This window comes from Psittacula echo (genome assembly GCF_963264785.1).
Source record: "Psittacula echo genome assembly, chromosome: 1".
In the NCBI taxonomy this organism is placed as follows: Eukaryota; Metazoa; Chordata; class Aves; order Psittaciformes; family Psittacidae; genus Psittacula; species Psittacula echo.
This window is the reverse complement of record NC_137735.1, coordinates 83,570,586-83,591,529: the sequence shown is the minus strand read 5'-3', so window position 1 is coordinate 83,591,529 and position 20,944 is coordinate 83,570,586. Positions and strand designations below refer to the sequence as shown.

The 20,944-nt window shown below is 44.3% G+C and overlaps 1 protein-coding gene across 1 annotated transcript; it reads right to left on the bottom strand.

The window, feature by feature from the left end:
* Window positions 1–103: 103 nt before the first annotated feature.
* NRIP2 (nuclear receptor interacting protein 2) lies at window positions 104–14,837 on the bottom strand (the record flags this gene model as incomplete). The annotated part of the gene is made up of 6 exons (XM_080616237.1): window positions 104–2,315; window positions 3,148–3,200; window positions 6,026–6,153; window positions 6,594–6,676; window positions 10,105–10,281; window positions 14,607–14,837. 6 exons carry the CDS (start codon window positions 14,835–14,837, stop codon window positions 2,223–2,225), a joined length of 765 nt encoding a protein of 254 aa, XP_080472363.1. The 3' UTR covers window positions 104–2,222.
* Between the last annotated feature and the right edge of the window lie 6,107 nt (window positions 14,838–20,944).

Here is a 20,944-nt window from a genome sequence, read left to right as displayed (position 1 = left end):
TATTTTAGATGGTTAGAGCTAGGGGTTAGGGGGTTAGATCTAGAAGGTTATGTTTAGGGTTAGGATTTATGGTTAGGTGCTAGTGTTTAGGAGTAGAGGTTAGTTTTAGCATTAAGGTTTAGGGTTAGGTTTAGCGGTTAGGTTTGGTTTTAGAGTTAGGTTTAGCTTTAGGGGATAGATTTAGGGCCAAGGTTAGGTTTAGGGTTTGTATCAGAGCTAGAGTGAGCTTTAATGATTAGGGTTTAGGGGTTTTCTGATTTTTTAATCATAAAAGTTAATTAATAATAAGAGCTGTAATGGATGTGGTATCTGTCAGCTTTAGCATATTACTTGCTATTGTTCCATATGCCATTTTTAATTGTAAATAGATTACAGCTGACACACAGTTTTAGTACAAGTTTGAACTGTCAAGAAAGACCCCTAGGTTTGACAAGCCAGTCAGACATGCAAGTGATACAAATTGAGGAGGAATTACTGGTACTTTGGAAGACAGGCTCATGGAGTAGATGTGTCCTGACATAAATAGGAGATGTTGGTGTCATTCAGGAGATTCATGGAAAGCAGTTCATGCAGCCAGAAATAATCAGATGCATAAGTAGAAGAATGGCAAAGAAGCCAAGGAACAGATCAGAAGCTGCAAGATATGATGACTAATGATAAAAATCACTAGCCTGATGCTGTTTGTAGGTGGAGCAGAAGCGAGTCACACCATCTAACACTGGCAAGTGCATCCCAAATCATATCAGCCAGGCTGTACTCTGCTGTCCTTAGCATGTGTTAAACTACAGCATACAGCATCAGATTTAGGAAAGAAAGAATAGAAATGCATACACAAGTCCTTTGAGAAGTGCAACAGAAACAATGAGTGGTTGAATAAAAAACAAAGAGAGCCAGAAGTGTTTAATCCAGGAAGACAGGCAAAATGGGGTGTCATGATATTCTGAGGATGGACAAAGGGACGTTGTGCAGAGTTTGGATAGTAAATCAGTAGTCATGAAGCATGGAACAAGCCCTGATCTGCTGCATCTTTCTTAGAGCTAGTAAAGACTAAACTATGTATTTATCATACAGCTGTGCTCTAGGATGCAAATAAATAGAAAAATAATTAAACAATTAAGTGACTTAATAACCACCATAGTCATCCTGGATGAGTTCATAGTTCTCTGACCTGCAAGGAAGTCTAGTTCTTGTTTCATGCAGGAGTAGCAAACTCGATGGGCAGTGAGATGCCAGGACTTGAGGCTGATTATATCTTACATATATTATATATATCTGTGTTCAGTCACTGGATTTCAAGTTGAAAGAAAGGATCTGAGAGAACAGAAGACTTTGGGTGCTGTAATTCAATATAGCGTTTAAACTGAATGGCAGGATCTCTGACGATACAGCAGAGGTGATAGGAATGTAGATCTAGCAGCTGGAATGCAGAGAGAAGAGGCCTGGTCAGAAGATCAGGATGTGCAAATCTGGTTACTACATATAAGACCAAAAGATGATAAGTATTGCCATTCATTTAAGTATAGCTTGGCCAAGGATGCAGTGGCAAAGTCCCAGCCTGTGCGTGTCCACTGTACTCTAGGCATCTATGCTCAGCATTGCTGCAAAGGTTTCTTAGAATTAAGAACTCTAAAATTGTTCTTGCTGCAAGGCTTTTCTGAGAAAATACTTCTTCTTTTGCTCTGAGCAAGCAAAAAGTAAAAAAATCCAGCTTCCCTAGAGCACAGGTGAGGGGACTAGCCACAGAGCCCTTCCCACAAAGAAATGGGAGTGGACTCTGCTCACACTGAGGCAAAGAGAAGGGAAACATTCATGGCAATCTTTGGAGCATTTTGGACAAATTGCTTGTCCTGTCCACAGAGCAATTGAAGATTGTTCATGGAGACTCTTGAATTGAGGGTATTGTAAAAATAAGTCATTAAAAGGGTAGGATGAATTTAGTACAGAAGCAGAAACTGGAGTGAACAGGGACAGGTAGTAAAACAAGAACAAAATGGCCACTCAGCACATGGGGACAAACAAGAGGGTCCACTGAAAGGAGTGATATCTCTCAAGATGAGGCACTCCCAACAACAAGAGTTTCCAGCACCCATTTGCCTTTGTCTTTCTCCCCAGTGAATGCCTCAGCCTAGAACTCAGCAAGGTCAGGGGCATATGAGCCTCACCCTCATCTCTCTTTGAGGGCAGCAAGTCTCCTCAGCCCCGTACATGGAGAATGCAGCCAGTCACTGACCAGGCTCTTCAGAAGCATGTAGAAAAGGCAGCTCTTGACTCAGTGCTTTAAATCTCAGGACTCCTTCCTCCAAGTCGATGCAACACTAAAGAAGGGGAGAGCCAGTTACTTGCTGGACATTTCAGATAGCAAATCTCATTATGTCTTATGACTGGCAAAAATCTGTATAACTGCCAAACAACCCCACTTTGGGCTTTTAGAAACCTTACAGTTCCTCACCCTGTCCCCCATGCTGTGTCTTTGCTCCTATTCCATTCAATGGATTCCTCTCCAAGCCCTTCACAGGGCCATTCCCCTCACTCGTTCCTATGACTGCCTTTGAGGTGATGTCTTCACATCACTTAGCTATTCAGCCCAATGCTTTTCCTGCTTTATGAGTCTGACACATGACTACAAATACTTGACAGGCAAGAGCAATCTTGCAGCAACCATATTCTGTGCCTCCCAAGAGTCAGGCTCAGCAGAGCACTAACCCTGAACTGAGCTGACAAAAGATGACTCTTTCTACTCATGCCCAGCTAGTGTTGGACCTGAATGTGATCATAATAGCTTTATTTGGCTCAAAGCAAGGACAGAGTTTGTTGACATCTGCCTTCAAAAGGCAATGCAGCTTTAAGTGTGCCTTGCCTTTTCTTGTCTCCTCTTCAATTTCCTCTTCCTGTTTGCAACTTGTATGGTCAGGAATACAAAGAATGGGAGATGTGATAGTACCCTATTGGATGATTCCTTTCTTAAAACCTTTAAGAAGTACTGGAAAGGAATCAGTGGCTCAGAGCATCCTGCAACCAGGCAGCTGTGCAACAAGCATTGCAAGTGGCAACTTGGCAGACCTGGTCATAAGTATTTCTGATGCTTACAGCAACAAAATCTTGTAGAACTTCTTGAGAGGAGCCCTACAGTAAGAAAATATTCCTTACCTTGAGAGACAACAGAGTCTGGAGACCAATGCAAAACTCCAGCATTTCATCATCTGAGAAGAGAGAAGAGACTGATCAGGCTTAAGGCTATATATGCTGCCTCTCTAAAAGGAAGTGTGTCTCCTGTAAGGTGGTGTGGAATATGAGAGCACCTGGTTCATAAAGTTATATTGTTATGGTCTATTCTGTCTAAAGTAAATAAATAACAAGGAAACTGATGAATTAAACATACAAACATTAATAAGCAGATGGTAACAGTGACAATTACAAAGACCAGCGCTCTTCTGTCACTGAGTGGTGAGCCGCTAAAGGAGCTACTTAGGCACAGCCCTGAAAAGGGTCAAAATGAACTCTGTAGCTGATACAAGAAGGGAACCATGATTGTCATGAGTACTATGAGATATTTGAGGGAGCCTGTGGGGTCATGTAAAACTTACTATGGGCTGTATAAGGGAAGGGTCAAAGGCAGGAGAAGGCAAGCAGCAGGATGGATCAGGGAAGAACAAGCGTGGAAAAATGGAGAGAAGAGGGGATAATGGGGCCAGTCACATGCAAGCAGGCTGTTGGTCAATTCCCTTGTCCGACCAAACCCTGTGCCTGATGACCGCAGTCTATCTGATCTTCTTATTAACTAATTTTATTAAGTGATTTTTTCTCCATAACCTCTCTATGCTATATGTGACTGCTGCAAGTCTTAAGTGTCAGCCAGTGTAGAAGATGCCACAGGTTAAAGGGCAAATAGCTGTAGATGTCAGGAACCAGAGGGACTGTTGTGCAAGAGAGGTGCCAGTAACTGAAGGGACCACAGGCCATAGGGCTCATAGGGGTGTGTCAGGAACTGGAGAAGAGGGTGGACTCCACAGGTGCCAGCAGTTAGAGAGACCAGTGTATGAGAGAAGCCTGGGTGCCGGTAACTGGGGAAGGAAGCACAGGCCATAGGGCTTATACACCTGGACCCCAGCAACTGGAAAGCCTGCACTTGTGTGTTGCAAAGTCGAAGTTCCAGAAACTGGAGAAAGACTATGGGTCACAGAGCTTTAGGTCTAGGTGCCAGCAACTGGAGAGATCAAGCATGCAAGAGAGATCTGGGCACCAGCTCTGACCAGGGTCACAGTGGCCTTAGGTTTATAGCCAGGACCTGAAGAGAACAGGACACATGTTCCAGAGATCTAAATGCCACAAACTAGAAAGACTTGGGTGTGTTTGTATTTCCCAAGTGAATTTAATCCTATATGCTTGTGGTTTTGTATACATAATTAGCTAGCAATCTTCAGTCTGGTCTAGCCAGTGAGTAGGAGGAATACTGCATCTGGAAAGACTTAAGGTGTGGGTTAGTGGCTAGCTAAGGGGCTAGTGTCCTGACATGAGTATAAGACAGACATAGAAGCTGTACTGTTATTTGAAGACTCTGTAAATATGAGTGTGCTTGTGAATCTAAAGACTGAGGATGTGTGAGCTTCTGCTAGTGAACTTCAGTCCTGGTCATCTAGAGAGGAGTACCAGGACTGGGCTATTGTGCTGGTGTTTATGTGAGTACTGATAAAGGCACTGCTCTTTGTGTGGTAATCTCTATGGCTGGCCTTGTCTGTGTTCTCTCAGTATGTGCCTCTCTGGCATATAGGTTCAGCCTTCCTGTTGTCTGAACCTAGCACTAAGAGCATATATTGGACTGTTGATTGGTGAGAGTGGCCTCCTAGGTCTTAAAGCCGTCCATCTGGACTTCAGTGGCAGGGAAGGAGGAATCCCCAGGTCCTGGAGTCTGCAGCATTCAGCAGCCACCAGTAACATCATTAATACTTCCCTTGTCTCCAGGATGCCTGCTTGCCCTATAACCAGTGGCTGTATTTTCTAATTTATTTATAACCGCATATGCAAGAGCACAGTGTGCGCAGGGAGATGCAAGGCACAGATACAGCAATTCTGTTCCTTCCAGGCAGCCATTTCCACATCCCAGAAAAATGGATAGGGGCTACAAGGCTGTGCTGGTACAACTACAAGAACAAGTAGAGGGGAAACCAGGGAAGAAGAGTGAGCTGGAGTGTGGAAGAGGAGGAAGCTCTTTCTAGATGACTAGGAAAGTGGGAAGAATGGACATGAAAAGAGGACAGGGAGCAAGGGAGGCCTTGGAAGATGACCAGTACTCATCAAAGATGAGTAGACAGGTAAAGGCAAGAGGGTGAAGCTGGAAGACTAATAGGGAGAAAGAACAGGGAAAAAAAGATGACGAAGTTGTTTTCAGCATATGCATAGCATGATGTAAATGCAGAACATGCAGCATTTTTGCTGTTTTCTGGGCATGCTCCAGTGGCTGTGACTTGATCTTGTCTCCTACGGCTCCTTCCTTCAAATGGTCCTGCCTTAGAACACCAAGGGAAACTCAGCGCTCTGGGGCTACCAGGTTCTTTCAGGGTGCTCCCTGCAGCAGAGGCAGATGAGTACACAGACAAAAACTCTGGGGAATTAGCTGTACCCTCTGTCAGTTTCTCTGATGACTCCCATCCAGCCAAAGACACAAGTGTCTATTCAGCAGGAGAACATAGGGCACCAGAGGACTAATCAAGCAGTCTGGATAATTTTAAGAAAGGTCCATTTCAGAAGGAAATGAGAATTTTCCACATTACACACGTGTTAAGACCAAAAACCACCTCATTTCTCTCCACTTTCAACATCTTCTGTCTTCTCTGTGCTGTTCCTATGCCCTTTGCTTTTGTTATATTGAGGGTATTCACAGTGCTTAATGATCTTGGCCAGCAGTGGAGATGACTGCATCACCAGCCTCCCACTGCATTATGTTTTTCCCAGAGATCCTTTAAAATGGCTTTGGCAGGTCAAGAGGGACACAGGAAAACTGGGGAAGAGGAGGGGCTGACACTCTCACCTACAACCAGTGCTGAACACAGCACTGTCTCCTGGCCAAATTGCAACTCCATATGTTCTACTCGGCCAACAACGCTGGGGATGGGTAGAGAGAGGTCTCCACAGTCCATGGCAGACACTTCTTCCAGCCTGTGAGACACAAGAGGTGTTATTTCCTCAAGTGGAGGAAAAGGAGGAAAAGCAGGACTCCTCACTGATGGTCTTAATGGGAACAGGCCCGTAAGAGGAGGAATCTTTTTCATACAGCATGGCTGGAGGCAGATTCCACAAGCAAAACCATAAGGCGCTGTCCATTTGTGTTCCTCATCACTGAGGCTAGCCATTAGCTGCGCAGCTTTGCCCTGCAGTACACACACACAGAATGACACAGCTCTGAGGTCTGTACACAACTTTGCCAGTGCTCCTGATACCTTGCTCTGTAGCCCACCCTCTGCATCTTCTCCTACAACAGCCATGTGCACATGCAAAGCTGCTAGTAATTATCACTGGAGCTGGGAATCAAGAGTGCCTTGGTTTTTGCCACAGATTTTCTTTAGCTACCCCTCCTTTTCTACTGCACAAAGACTTACCCCAGCTGGTTTAAGCAGCTCTTGGAGATGAAATTTGGTAGACACCCAGTGTTAACAGTTGCTTTCAATACCTGACCTTGGCACTAGAAGAAACAATAACAGATAATTACTGTGGGCTCAAAACTGTCATACCCACTCCTCCAAAGGTGTGACAATCCCTTAGACCTTCCTTAGCAACATAGCCAAATATGTAGTGTTTTAGGCAGTGGTCAGGAGACTCATCCAAGGCAATGGTGGTCTCCCAAGTGCTCTGCAACCTCTGCCAAAGGCTTCTTTTTGAATTTGTCTTTTTTAATTTCTGTTTGATTGCCCAGACACTTACCTGTTATTAGAAACTTTAACCTAGCAGTTTTTCAGTCAAGAGAATTGGAACTAAATAATCTTAAGATCCTTTCCAACCCTAACCATTCTATGATTCTATGTCTCGTGCTGTCTGGTTCTCACTGCCACATCAGCCCTGCCTCGAAGGATTGTGGCAAGACTAAGCAGAGAGACATGATAAAGCACAAAGTGCAGATACATGCTAAGTATCAGTATCTTCATCCTCTGTACTGTGCTTCCCTGTGCCTTCTAGCTATCTAAGCAGGTATACTAGCCTTGAGTGTCAGGTCAGGTATGCTATCACATCTGCCCAGACTGCAACCTGCAGACAGTGTCCAGGTAAATCAGCTCTTCCTCATTAACAGACATGAATTCTACCAGGAAAGAGTTAACACCCCTGTGGCTCACAGAAGCCAGCTGTTCATTGCTCAGCTACAGAAAAGGCATTGTATCAGCTCTTCAGAAACAGAAGACCTGGAGTATGGATAGCAATTGCTAAAGAATCACTTTGGGAGCAGGCAGACCTGAGATGCATTGTCGTGATAATAAACTGAAACTATCACTAGGCAGATGCTTGAGGTTTGATTCAGAGCAGGCTGGGAAAATTGCAAGTTAGACATTTGCTAGGATATAACAGGACAGTGATTATTCTGTAGAAAACAGAATCTCATGCAGTGGTAAACAGGCCTGCACAGTTACCAGCTCCAACAGCCTCATAAAAGCTATCTACTTTTCAATTATACCACTAACCATTTGTCCAGACAACCCCCCAGGAGCCTTAGAGGAGTCGTTGGTCCAGTGTAACACAAATACAATGCCGATTAGGTAAGGAGTGCACAGGCAGCTGATGAGCAAGCCTTAGTGGACTAAGGACTTTTCGTCACATTACACACTCTCATCTCTGCCCCAAGATTTTCAGTCTATTACTATCAGTCACCAATAATCTTTATCTAAGGATCAATTATAGGGATTTACGAAAAAAAAAGGGGGGAAAGGAATCAGTAAGAATTATAAAGAGCTTTGTTTTCTGAAATAATGTCAGTTCCAAAGTCAAGAAGCTGCTTTAACCAACCAAGGTTGATTGCAGATTGCTTTGTCACAGAGGAAAAGCACCCTTGGACAGCAGTGAAATCTTTCAGCATCTATTTCCAAGTCAACAAGAGACACCACAAGAAAAATAACAGCCTGATTTTATGATGCAGATGCCATTCATGACAAGCTTTCCAAAGTGCTTTGCAAAAACTGCAACAAAAAGAGGCAAATTTGCTGAAGTCAGATTGGCTAATTAATCTGCTAATTAAATAGGAGGGTGAGAGACTGTATTACACCACTTATAGACTGGGTTTGTCTGTGATGTCTGAAACTTAAAAAGACCTTAGGCACAGGGCTACTGTAACCTCTTAGAGTGAAAACACTTATTGCCTGAATTTCCATGTATCACTGAAGTCTACATACCTTCAGCTTTATTACCCAGTCAAGTTCAGTTAGTAGTCAGGTGATGCATTTGTTACCACTTTGAAATTTTCAGGATACTTGCCTGAGTGTAAATGGAAGCTCTATGCTGGTAGATGTTCTTTTCTCAGGATATGCTGTCAGAGACAAGAGATTTCACTGGGGTTGTGTTCCATTTCTAATAAAAACTACACCATAGTGAAGCAGTTCTCCAACAGCTGCCACCTCACCTTTCTGGTTAAAATGAACTGGCAGCCTGAGTCCTATTTCCTGCCGTAGATCTGTTGCTTCTTTTTGGACTCCATGAATGTGAACATGAAAAGCAGCAAGACTAAAAAGAAGGGGAAGAGAGTTTCCCTTCCTTCAATGTAAGAAAATTAACTGGGGCAAACAGTGATTGGCTCTTAGAAGGACAGAAAAAGAGAGAAATGCCTGTGCAGAAGATACTAAGATCAGAGAGAGTGAAGTGCAGTGTTAGACCTGTTTCCTTGACTGTGATGTTCATTAACCTTCCTCCTCGAAGGATGGTTAATGTGTATGACAGCGGGAGTACAGTCCGTTAGAAACACAAAAGGAGAATGGGTGGCGGACTCTGACACTAACTTAGCTGGGATATGATACCTATGCATGCCTGTCCTTGTTCAATGTGCACGCTTGTCCTTGTTCAATGTACATGCCTGGCAAAATAGCATCCTGTATCAGTGAATTTCCTCTCACAGAACAACACAGAGTGGTGATTAAAGAAAAAGAAACACCTTCATTTGCTAAAAAAAATACTTAAGGTATTTGAAGAAATCACACTGAAAGCCATTCTTCCTACTAGTCTGTATTCTCAAGAATGGTTATATTAACCTAGCTACACAAGAGTCTAAAACCCAGAGTACGCAATGCCTAACTGCAACAGTAAAAGCTGGAAAATAAAGCAGACAATGGCTTTGCATGGTACTGAGACACCTGAACATTTCAGAAACTTTCTACCAGGTTGTGTTCATATGATAATTTATAGTGACAACTGAATTTTCAAAGGTATATGTGTTTTTCTAACATGTGAGATGTTCTTTAGGAAAGGTAACTGAAATAAACACAGCTTTAAAATGGATTTTGCATACCTGGTCTGTATCTTGATGAGTCTCTTATCTGCATATTGCTGAACAACTCTAACCATGGAGCCCTCTTTCATGGGGCACAGCTTTTGGATGTGCTTTCTTAACTACAAGGGCCAGGGAGTAGTGTGTTCTGCTGTATAGGAGGATACAAGAAGACAAGTGATCTAAAAATACTGCTTCCATAAAGAAATGCCATAGTGCTAATTCAGAGCACATTTACCTACTTTCTTAGGAGGTCCTTTGACACCTAAGAGAATCAGACCAGATTGTATCCAGTAAATGTAAATCAACTAGGCGCATCTGTCTCAAAGTGATAAGGAGACTTTTGTTGCTTTTGTATGCAGTTATGAAATACGTCATGGGAAAGCTGTCCTCCAAAGGAAGGAGGTGTGATTAAGGTAATTTATCTTCAAATATGGACAACTAGAATGCATGTGGCAGAAAGGCTTTCCTCTGTCTGCTGGAAGAACTGAATCCAGGCTCTAGGAAACACTGTGCAGGAAATATTATCTCTCTGGCTGCAGCTGGCTTTGCATTTAATAACATAGCATGGCCCCTGGGAGTGGGGCAGCTGAAATTCATAGAACATTTGCCATAACTGTGGAATCAGCAGCACCAAGTTATTGCCTTACCTGGCACTGTATTAGCAGCGATGAAGTCTCTTTTCTCTTATCCTCTCTCTTTTCCATCTTTTCTTCGTGGTCTTTTGCCAGTGGAGATTGAACCCATGCAGACTGAACCCTAGTCTCACCCCGCAGCTTGTTCAGATTGCCTTCCAGGAGCCGCCGCTGGACCACACTATGTGGCTGCTGTCTCCATCACAAAGAAAGAGAAATTCCAGCTAAGTATGGCTCTAAGGACAAGGACGTTTGCTAGGACAGGGAAGAAGATTGCAAATGTTTGACCTTTTTTGATGAAAGACAGGCTTATCCCAAAAAAGATTTCTTTAAATCCCAAGATTGTTTCTGTAACTGCTAAGGTGATGTTAAAAGTGTTGGGATGCTTGTGACAGGCAGATCTCTGGGATGCAATTACTGGAGGAGAAGAACATGCCTGATGGATGCTCTCCCCACACATATCTGTTCCTTCAGCTAAACATGCACATAGCAGTCTCATACGTGTTCAGGTACTGCAATACACTACCTGATGTGTGTGTGCTGACATCCAACCAGGCACACTCACATCTTCTAATAGGGAAGGGACAGGGGACACAGCATGTGTATGATGTACACGTGGGTAAGAAGGCAGGATTCCAGAAATTTTAGGTGCACAAGCAATTATTGGTAGTAAAGCAGGAAGCTTCCACTGCATAGGAACTTAAAACTAGCTTCTAATGTTATTTGGCATCTGTTTTTGTTCCCCTCCATCAGAAGTGGTACTATTTTGGCTTCCTAGTTGGGGGAGCATCTATGAAGCCTTATGTTGTTCACAGCTAGAAGGGAACACCATCAGCAAGATCAGTGATTGAAGGAACTTCATTTACATCTCATGTATCTCAGTCATATCTCATGTATCTTGTATTCCTCATTCGTGTCTCCTTTTTTCTGGGCAGAATAAGGGAGGTGCACCAAAAGGGAAGAAAAATTGTGAAAGTGTTCATGTCCCGATATTGCATACATACAGAGGAAAGTGTGGCTTTGGAACAAAAGCTCCCTTTGTTATCAGCTTGATGCCCTATTTCTTGCCCAGTATTGACATTGCAGAGCCTGTCCTTGCACAGCCAACAATAAGCATCATCAACAAAGTAGTCCTGTTGGAGGTAGCTTTACAAAAATCAACTTTCAGATGGTCCATCAGTTTGATGTATGACCTTAGCAATGTGCAGGCCAAGCATCTGAATTAGAGCAGACCTGCCAATAAACTGGACTGTATTAACCCTACAGTGTGTGTGTGTGCTTCAGTGTAGCTTTATGCTAGGTCAGAGAGCTGAGGCCAGGGAATTGTGTAAATCGCAACTCAAAGCACACTAACTTGTCAGTTTTGCCCAATGGTTGGAGCAGGAGAGCTGTTACTGGCTCTTTGATTGCACTCAGCATTGCTCTTTGCAGAGTGCCAAGTCCCTCATGCCTCTGTTTCCCTGTCACTCAAGGGGCAAATGACATACTGCATGAAAAACACTGCAGTAGTTGAAAAAGTGAGGTAAAAATATCTCTCTGTTCCTGGTCTTTTCCTAGCCAGCTGTGCAAGCCCACAGCATAGTTCACTCCCTAAATACTCTGAGCACAGTACCAGTTTGGCTGCCAGCTAACATCTGGGCCATGGGAAAGGGCAGGAAATTGACAGCAGGTCTCCAAATTCCCATCCTCCCTCCTGTCTCCTCTCACTATACAACATGCAAAGGACCTTTCCTTCTCCCTGCAGTCTTTCCCACAGAAAGAGCAGGCCCTTTGCATCTGCCACGTCTATCCCCTTCTTGTCACTCAGGCTGGGAAGAGGCAAGCACTGATGAGGAGTAGCTGAGTTTTGGGACTGTGGGTGCATCTGATTCAAGAACAGACTCCTGGGGCCCTTCCTGTCTTCTGTCTCACTGGTGGGACAGAAAAGTGGAGACCATTGTCTCTCTTAGGCTGGTAAGAAACAGCGAGATGAAGAGGAAGGAGAAGACCTGAAGGGGATTGTGGCCAAAATCTGGAAGGCAGGCCCTCTCAGGACTCTTAGAAGGGTCAGAGCAGATTCTCAAGTGCAACTCATCACATTGAGGCTCTTCAATATGAAATCTCAAGGCTTTGCTATGACTAGTGAAGTGGCATGAGCTGGGGATCTTGCCTTTGGGAAAGGGAGAAGTCAAGTCTTCAGACTTTCAGAATATTTTAGCTCATGCAGCTACTTGGTTTTTTACATTAAAAAAAAAAAAAAGTGTCACGCATGTAGTTGTTATGAAACTGGAAATGTGAGGTTTCCACTGAAATGTATAGTTACTCATTATTGGAGATTGGGTGGGCCTATCAAATCCCAGACGCTGTTGGGTGCATTGCATAAGCGGAATGAATACCCAGAATTACACAGCACAGAGAAGAGTGGCAAAAAGTAACAGCCTGACTTTGGCTGTATAAGAAAACATGTAGCTTTTAAATGACATGGGACCTTGCTCTAAAATTAGGACACATGGGTCTACCAGAGCTGTAGTCTCTGCATTGTCAATGGAGACCTGTTTTGGTGAATTAATTAAACTCTCCTCCCAGTGTAAGTGCTATAGGAGTCTGGGATGTTTTATGTTTTGCACTCTCTCCAAGATCAACCTCTCCAGCTGTTTTGTTTTCAGCCCTGCATTCCTGTCCTCCAGGACAGAGTTAGATCAATTTAGGGCATATAGATGGAGTTTAACTTGGGGCTGGAGGAGTGCCCAAAAGCGTATCTGGGACTCTAATTTGTAGCCCCCAAAACATCACAGTGACCATCGAGTTTCAGGGACTGCTAAAACGGTCTTGGAAATCAAAGGCCTGGTTCTTCTCTTGCCCCAAAGGAAACCAGAAACAGAGGTACCACAGTTACCTCGTTGACCCCAAACATTGCATGGCGTGTGCATACTTTGCACGGGTACCACACTTTGTTTGCTGCCTTCTAACACCAGCACAAAAGTGCCATGGCTGAAAGGACATTATGCTTTATTCACTGCTCCTTAGCTCCATGCTAAAAACGTTTCAGCCATTCTGTTATGGACCAGACATGAACTATGCAGAGTTTTTCAGCAACAGAAAGCTGTCTGTGCGTGCAAGGAAATCTCCTGGCTAGAATGCTTAATTTGACCAGGAGGTCAAATGGCAATTGCAGCTCATGGCAAGTGACTTGGACAAGGCCTATCTTGCTAGAGCAAGCATTTAGGGGTTCAGAGTGCCAGCCTCTGGAGGCCAAGACTGCCACCCATACTGTGCAGGATTCTCACAGTCTTTGGCTGGCACCACAGCTGTCATTTTGGGGCATGGTGTGAGTCAGTTCCAAAGCAAAACATGTAGACATGTCTTTCTGCCTTTGTGGGTGGGCTCAGCAAACACTCAAAGACTCAGAAGTGTCTCCTCCCCATCCCCTGACGAAAGCTGTACAAGGAAGACCCAGGGGTATGCCTGGCTATCCCCTCCTGAGGAGATGTTTCTGCTGCAATGCAGTAGGACGTGTAAGGCCAGTGCTAGCCTGCCCATGCTGCCAGCCTGACCGAGGCCCTCAGGCTCTGGTGAGGCCATACCACCTTCCTCGTGGAAGGTCCTGTTCCCAGCTAACATGACACTTATGTGACTCCCCTCTTGTACTTCAGACAGTACAAGACACAGGCTTAGTTGTGTTCAGGGCCAGAGGGATGTTCAAGACTACTCGCTGCTGACTGCCATGTGCAGCTGCTGAGGGCTGGCAGAGATGAGGCAGCAACTCAGGGTGACTCAGAGGAGCCACCCTTGACCCTGCAAGTTGTGGGACTTGCAGGTGGCTGCGGGGAGGGCGGTGGGAGCAGGTAGGTGTGCCAGCACGGGAACATGGCACTGACCCCTTGTCTGTGCACAGCAGAGTCGCTGCACCCAAAGGTTTCAGCAAGGAGGATAGCTTCCATCCAGGCCCAGCACCTGGGACCCTGCCTATCCCACACGTGTGCTCCCTTGAACAGCAACACCTCGCTGCCGGCAGCCATGTGGCCTGCCGCTGCGGTCTGAAAACAACCAGTGGGGGTACACACAGATGAGCAACCATGGCAGTTGCTGCAATGGTCTGAGGATATGGGGGAAGCATGGGCTGCAGAAGGGGACAAGTTCTTTTATGATACACACTGGCACAGTTGGGTTTATGCCCTCATCACTGGCCAGACCTAGGCCCTAGTTTGGGAAAATGGTTTAGACCTCCACATCCTTGAGCAGTTAAACTCCACAAGGGATAGAAGTTAGATAGCAAAACTGCCACTGCAAGGGGGAGATGCGTGCAGTTAACCCAGCAAAAGTGCAGTTAAGCTGGCAAAAGATATTGTGGAAACTGCTCCCAGCCCTTGGGGAAGTGCCACCGCACCATGGAGTGCCCCAGCTCCTGGAACAAATCCCCCTCCCCGATGCCTCCTGCTCCACAGGCCTCACGCCCGTGCCTCCTCCCCACAGCAGTTCCCAGCTGGGATGAAGGCTATTAGGACAATGCCTTTCACGTGGAGTCTCACTGGACTTACCAGATCCTTGGAGGTGCCAAGCCTTGTCAAGCCATCCAGGGGCAGCAGGTCAGCAGAGTCCTTGTGCATGAACTGGGTAGCTTGTTTAAGGCGCCTCTTCTGCTGCAGAATAGCTTTGTTCCTCAGCTCCACCTCACACTCCTGTCGCTCCAGGTCAGAAGTACCCTCACTCTGCTTTTCCTCCTGGTCTCCTTGTCCCAGTGGCAGAGGGCAGCCCTTCCTTGTGCTCATGGTGAAGATTCAGACAGAACAGGTCCTTTTTGGTATTTGCTGAACTTGTCGTCTGGTGTTTGCCTTCCTAAGGCTGACCCTTCCCTGTAGCTCTCCTTCTCCCCCTTTCTCTGCCTTTCTTCTGGCTCTCTTAATTATAACTCACACATCTCTGAAGTGTCTCTGTACCTTTTTATCCTTCTGTCCTCTCCACTCCCCCGGTGTCCCTCTGCCCCCCTGCCTCTTTTTCTCCTTCCCTTTTCCTGCCCTGACTGCAGCTCTTCCTCTTCCAGTCGGTGGGTCCCTGTCGTAACAGAAAAAGCCCCACGTCAGAAACCAATTTCCATAAATTACAGCAGAGCCGGCAAGATGCTCCAGCTGGAAAAATCCAGCAGCAGAAGGATGGTCCCGCTGCTGGGGGCTGGACTTACCTCCCTTGGGCTGTGCATGCGCACACACGCGCGTCTGTGTGAGTTTGTGTGTGTGTAGACTGCCTATTCCCCCCCTCCATACACTGAAGAGGCAGTAAATCAGGTTATGCATTTCAGTGTCTCTGCTGTGGGGGCTTTGGCGCATTTTAGCGAATCTGTATATACCAGCAATGACATGATTCAGCCAAGATGATGCAGTGCTGTGGTAAACGGGAGAGAGCGTCTGCCTCAAGGCTCCTGGCAGGCATGCCCAGTGTAATTTCTGCAGCATGTTATGTATTTACAATAGGCTGCACTGAAGGATTTTACTATGTAGTTATATTGGAATGCTGAAGGCCTGGTTTCAGACAGGGCTAATTGGACCAGAATCTGCCCTCATTTTCACCCCTCTCCACCTAGAGAAATTCCCCCATAGTTGCAGAAGCCTAAAATCACTGGCTTGTTGATGCCAGTGGACTTGATCCCCTGTTTACACTAAGAGTATGCTTGCAGGGCTGCACTGTGGGATATCTGAACCAGAGCGGACATCCCTCCTCTCAGGTGAGAGAGGACATGGCTGAACTCACCTTTTCAACTTTCTGCCTCCATGTTATCCTGCTTGAAACTAGAAGTTCAACTTGCACTGATACTGCTTTATTTTGATCTCTTTTCACTGGTGAATGCACTGCCTCAGTAAGCATTAGTTCTGATATCAGGTACAGTGGAGGAGACTGAGTTTTGTTCAGGTGTGAAGCTGAGGACAGCATGACCTTTCCATGAATGTCAAATGGGAATGAAACAGCTTTCATATGCAACACAGAAGGAAGAGCAGCAACAGACTATGAAAACTGCAGCAAAAGGAGGCTTTCTGCTTTTCCCTTTCTTATTTTCCAGCTTAGCAGTATGTAACATTCCAACATTACTGATGCCAATTATTTCTGTTCTAGATTGCATATGACAGGAGTTTGCAATGTTAGGAAGTAAATCTAGTGTAAGTGCAGTCAGTCATCGTGAAACCTCAGTGTGGTCACAGAAACTACATAAAAGTTGGCCTTAATGCAAAACAAACCCTGGTGTTTACCTTTTACTGCTTGCTACTCATCACAGCGTTTGCATTTTTCTTGGGATCTGTTGTTTTCAAATGTTAGAAGGGAGGCTGGTCATTTTTAGAGTCATTGTGAAATTTGAAGAGGTTAACCTTTTTGTTCCCAGTATGCTAATTCTTTTACACAAAGTATCACGGTTCCAACAGCACCAGCCTGCAGAACCAGATTTAGCAGAAATGGGAGTAGAAATATATTCTAACTTCTTTACACTATAAGGCCAAACTCCAACATCATAGAATCATAGCATAGTTAGGGTTGGAAAGGACCTTAACATCATCAAGTTCCAACCTCCCTGCCATGGGCAGGGACATCTTGCACTAAACCATGTCACCCAAGGCTCTGTCCAACCTGGCCTTGAGCACCGCCAGGGATGGAGCATTCACAACTTCCTTGGGCAACCCATTCCAGTGCCTCACAACCCTTACAGTAAAGAACTTCTTCCTTATCTAACCTTATCTAACCTGATCAAACCTGAACTTCCCCTGTTTAAGTTTGAACCCGTTACCCATTGTCCTATCACTACAGTCCCTAATGAAGAGTCCCTCCTCAGCATCCTTATAGGCCCCCTTCAGATACTGGAAGGCTGCTATGAGGTCTCCACGCAGCCTTCTCTTCTCCAGGCTGAACAGCCCCAACTTTCTCAGCCTGTCTTCATACAGGAGGAGCTCCAGCCCCTGATCATCTCCTTGGCCTCTTCTGGACTTGTTCCAACGGCTCCATGTCCTTTTTATGTTGAGGAAACCAGAACCGTACACAATACTCCAAGTGAGGTCTCACGAGAGAATAACACAGGCAGAATCTCCTGAAAAGCTCAGCAGAGCTGTTTTCTACTGTCTTCATCTCTCTGCAAGCCAAATTAAGAAGAGAGTCTAAATGATGGATATTCCTACAGAAGCTATGTTCCTAAGGTCTTGATTTTTTGCTTCTAGGTTGTGGTGATTCCTGATTTGCACACACTTTCGACCTCTTGTGGCCTCACTGAGCATCCTTCGAGTCTTGTTATTAAGTTCTTTAACCACCCCCATAAAGCAATACTGAATCATGCACTTCTACTCTTACACAGGGCCAAGAGGTGTTTCCCCTCCTGCTGATTGTGAACACCTCAGCAGGCCAGCCTGGACAAGGCAGCTCTGTGTCTGCTGGAGCAATGGCAGTGCCAATTTTCATAAAGACTCAGAATGGATCCTAACATTATAAAGTAGAACAGAACATCTTGGGATCAGATCCCGAGCAGCCCCTGCCTTAAGTCTGTAGGCAGAATTACACAATTTCTGATGAGACCGTCTCCCACCCTGAATGTGCATGTGAACATGGAGAAAGTGCTCACAGTTGCCATTCCCAGTTGCTCCTTGCAGCTAGCTACCCTTTATTCTTGCACAACTCTTTGGCAAAGCCTAAGCAAAGTTGGTTTGCCTTGCAGCCGTGCTGGAGACACCTGATTTAGGTTCTGACCAGCTAATTCTAGCCTAACTTACAAAATATTTCTCTCCTAGTGACTCAAAGGGAAGAATTCTTCAAATCTTGTTTAAAGCATCTTCATCTTCTTCATCCCTTCTGGAACAAAGACCAGGTCACTTAAATCTTTATATCCTGTGGTGTGTTAGTTCCCAGATCTGGCAAAAATCCCTACCATTTTGGTGGAGAATGGAGTCAGCTATTATTTTCTCCCTTCAGAGGCATGCTGGGTTCTAGGTCACTGTTGGTCTTTTTTCTATTCAACTATTACTTTTTCCATCCTGTTCTTCTTAAACAGAGCATATTTACTAAGTAGGTTAGGTGCTTTCAGAGTTTTTTTCAGAATGGACACTCTTAAAGGTTTTCTAATGGGAAGCCAGGCAATGCAACAGATTTTAAGTCTTTTCTCAGTATCTATGCCTTTTCCTGTCAAATAGTATATGCTATACCTGGAAAATAGTATATGACTCACTAACAGCTTGTGTTAGAAAAATAAAATGGATAAAGAGAATTCAAAATTAGTGCCCATATTTTTGACGAAAGGCACTGAAAGCAGCATTTCCAAGTATCCGACCCAAAGAAACAGGAGAGGGCCAATATTCTAGACAGATATCCCTTTGTTGAAGAAATTCTTGAACCTGGAGTTGTATAGGGGAGAAATGGACTCCTTTGCTGAAAGAAGCAACTTACAGATTAAAGAATATGAGACAGAGTGAAAGTTTTATCTCCCTCTGCCAGGAGCACGAGGGAGTATCTCAGCTGTTCGAGGAGCTGCTCTCTTAAAGGCTTTCACTGGTTTGACCATAAATTTCAAGAGCTGAGGTTCTTTCACCACAGATTTTCCTTGTTTCTCACTTCTGGAAAGCTTTACCTAACCAAATCATTCCTCTTTAAAATATTGTCCTACTACTTTTGCAACTCTAATACTTATTGCCTTAGAGAATTCTCTTCAGATTTGAATTCTTCTCTCTTTCAACAATTTGGAAACTTATTTCATCCTCTTGTAGTGCCAACATAGTGCAGGTGCGAGGGTGGATTGTAGATAAAGAGCTTTACATTGCTTTTGTGTCAAGCTGGGCTGTTACAGAGCTCAACAGTAGCCCCTACATTATGTAAGCAGCTCACAGGCTGTTTCTACATTACACCAGTTCTCAAGGTACTGTCTCAGTTTGGTAGAGTAAGCTTCAAGTGCCTGTAAAAGTGACCTAAAAGCAACCATGGCAAGGCCAGGAGATTCTTTGTGATGACCCAGTGCAGGATAACTATAGGATGAATTTCTGTTCATTCTCTGGAATTCTCACAGCCTGTGCACAGTCTGTGGATGCACAGATGGTGCAGAGGAGGGATGAGAGGACAAACCTTACTCAGGCAAACTATGCTTGCTTCTCTCTCCTCTTCTATCTCTGGAAAAAAATTCTTTATTAAAAAAAAAAAAAGCTTCCTCTGCTTTGAATTCCCTCCAGTTTGTCTATTTGGATAATAAAATAGCTTCCTATTCTTCAAATAGTAAGTAGCAGGTCACAGAATTTCTATCTGTGAATATGTCTGTCAAGTTTCTTTGAGATAAATGTCGTCCCAGATGTACATAATGTTTTAAGCTGAGCTGCTGGACAGCAAAGTGTGTTCTGCCAGTAAGGTCAATCAGAAAGTAGAATAGGTTGCTTAATTTGATCATTTAGGGTGAAGTCTCTGTAGTCATTTGCCACAGCAGCTAGATTTATGAAAACACTGTGGCAAACTTGGAACAATATTGTCCAATATGAATTCTCCATGCTGTGTAAATGTTGCCTGCAATGGTTTTTGTTCTGTCTGTTTTGGTTTCACTGCTTGAGCTAAGCTGCATACAAAGGAGCCTTTTCTGTTTGGTAAAAATAGTTAGGATTGTCACAGAACAGTTGCTGATCATGCAACAGGCAATACAAAATTCCCTCTTCCATTACATTGTTGCATGAATTGCACTAGACTTTGTTTTCACAAGGGGAAAGAATATCCACTTTTAGTACAGAGTGGTAATGCACATAGCAACAGTAACTACCTCACACATGCTAGAGGTTATCTGTGCTCATGAAGATGTTTAAAGTAGAGAATAATTTCTGGTAGGGATGTGCTTATCAATAAAAGTATTCAAGGGTCTGAGATGAAGGATAGTTGTGTATTTAAGGCCAATAGCACGGTACTTGGAAATGTGCAGTCTCAAAGACCATGTGTGTCTCTGGCTAGTTGTTTTCATTTCCCTGTCCCTTCGCTTCCTGTCTTTAGGGAGAACAGTATTTCCATTATCTACTTAGCCTAAGGCAAAGAATGCATTTGCCTCTGACACAAACAGATTTTTTTTTTAAGTCTCTATATTCTGCCGTAATAATGATGAAAATTTTACACCTTTAAGGCTCCTTTCAGAGGATGTCCTCAAAGCTGTGTACTCAAACAGTAAACCCCTGCATTGCTAGAGTTGCCTTGAAATGCTTGATTTGGTATGTATATGTGTGGGCTTCTTACTAAAAGCACTTACAGAGTCTTGGCAAGGTCCTTTGAGTGGCTGTCTATAAGCTTCTGTCAAAGCTTTTATTTTTCCATACAAAGCAACAACAAAAGCAAAGAAATAAGACAATCATCTATACACTTTTTGCCTGTGTCTAGCTAGCTGTAGAATGAGAGCAGATCTTGCCTTGATCAAAATTAAGCCCAAATATAGTCCTAGGAAGGTAAAGAATCTCTCCATTGAGTGTCCTTGCCTCTTATCTCCTTTGGGGATAGGTTTTACTTCTAGAGTCCTCCAACAAATGATGCAGAAAACTTTCCTCCGAGTACTTTCAAGGTATACTGCAATGTTTCCTGTCATGTTTGTAAATAGCTTGCTTTGTATATTACATCAGCTGACAACAGTCAGCAGTATTACTTGCAGAAATTAACTATAATCCCTTTAGCCACTTATATTTGTCAGTATACACAGTTTAAGCCATGTATATTTGTGCCTATAGCATGGTTCTGTTTGTTGCAATATGATGCTCCGTGAGCACCTTGACTGGAGGAGTTCTATGGAAGCAGGGCTACTTGGATGCTCACACTCAATTCTGGGGGGAGTCAGACACTCTAAATGGTGTTGTGGTCTACCTCTGCTCTCTTGTTCAAGCAAGCTTTTATTTAGAAACACAGCAAT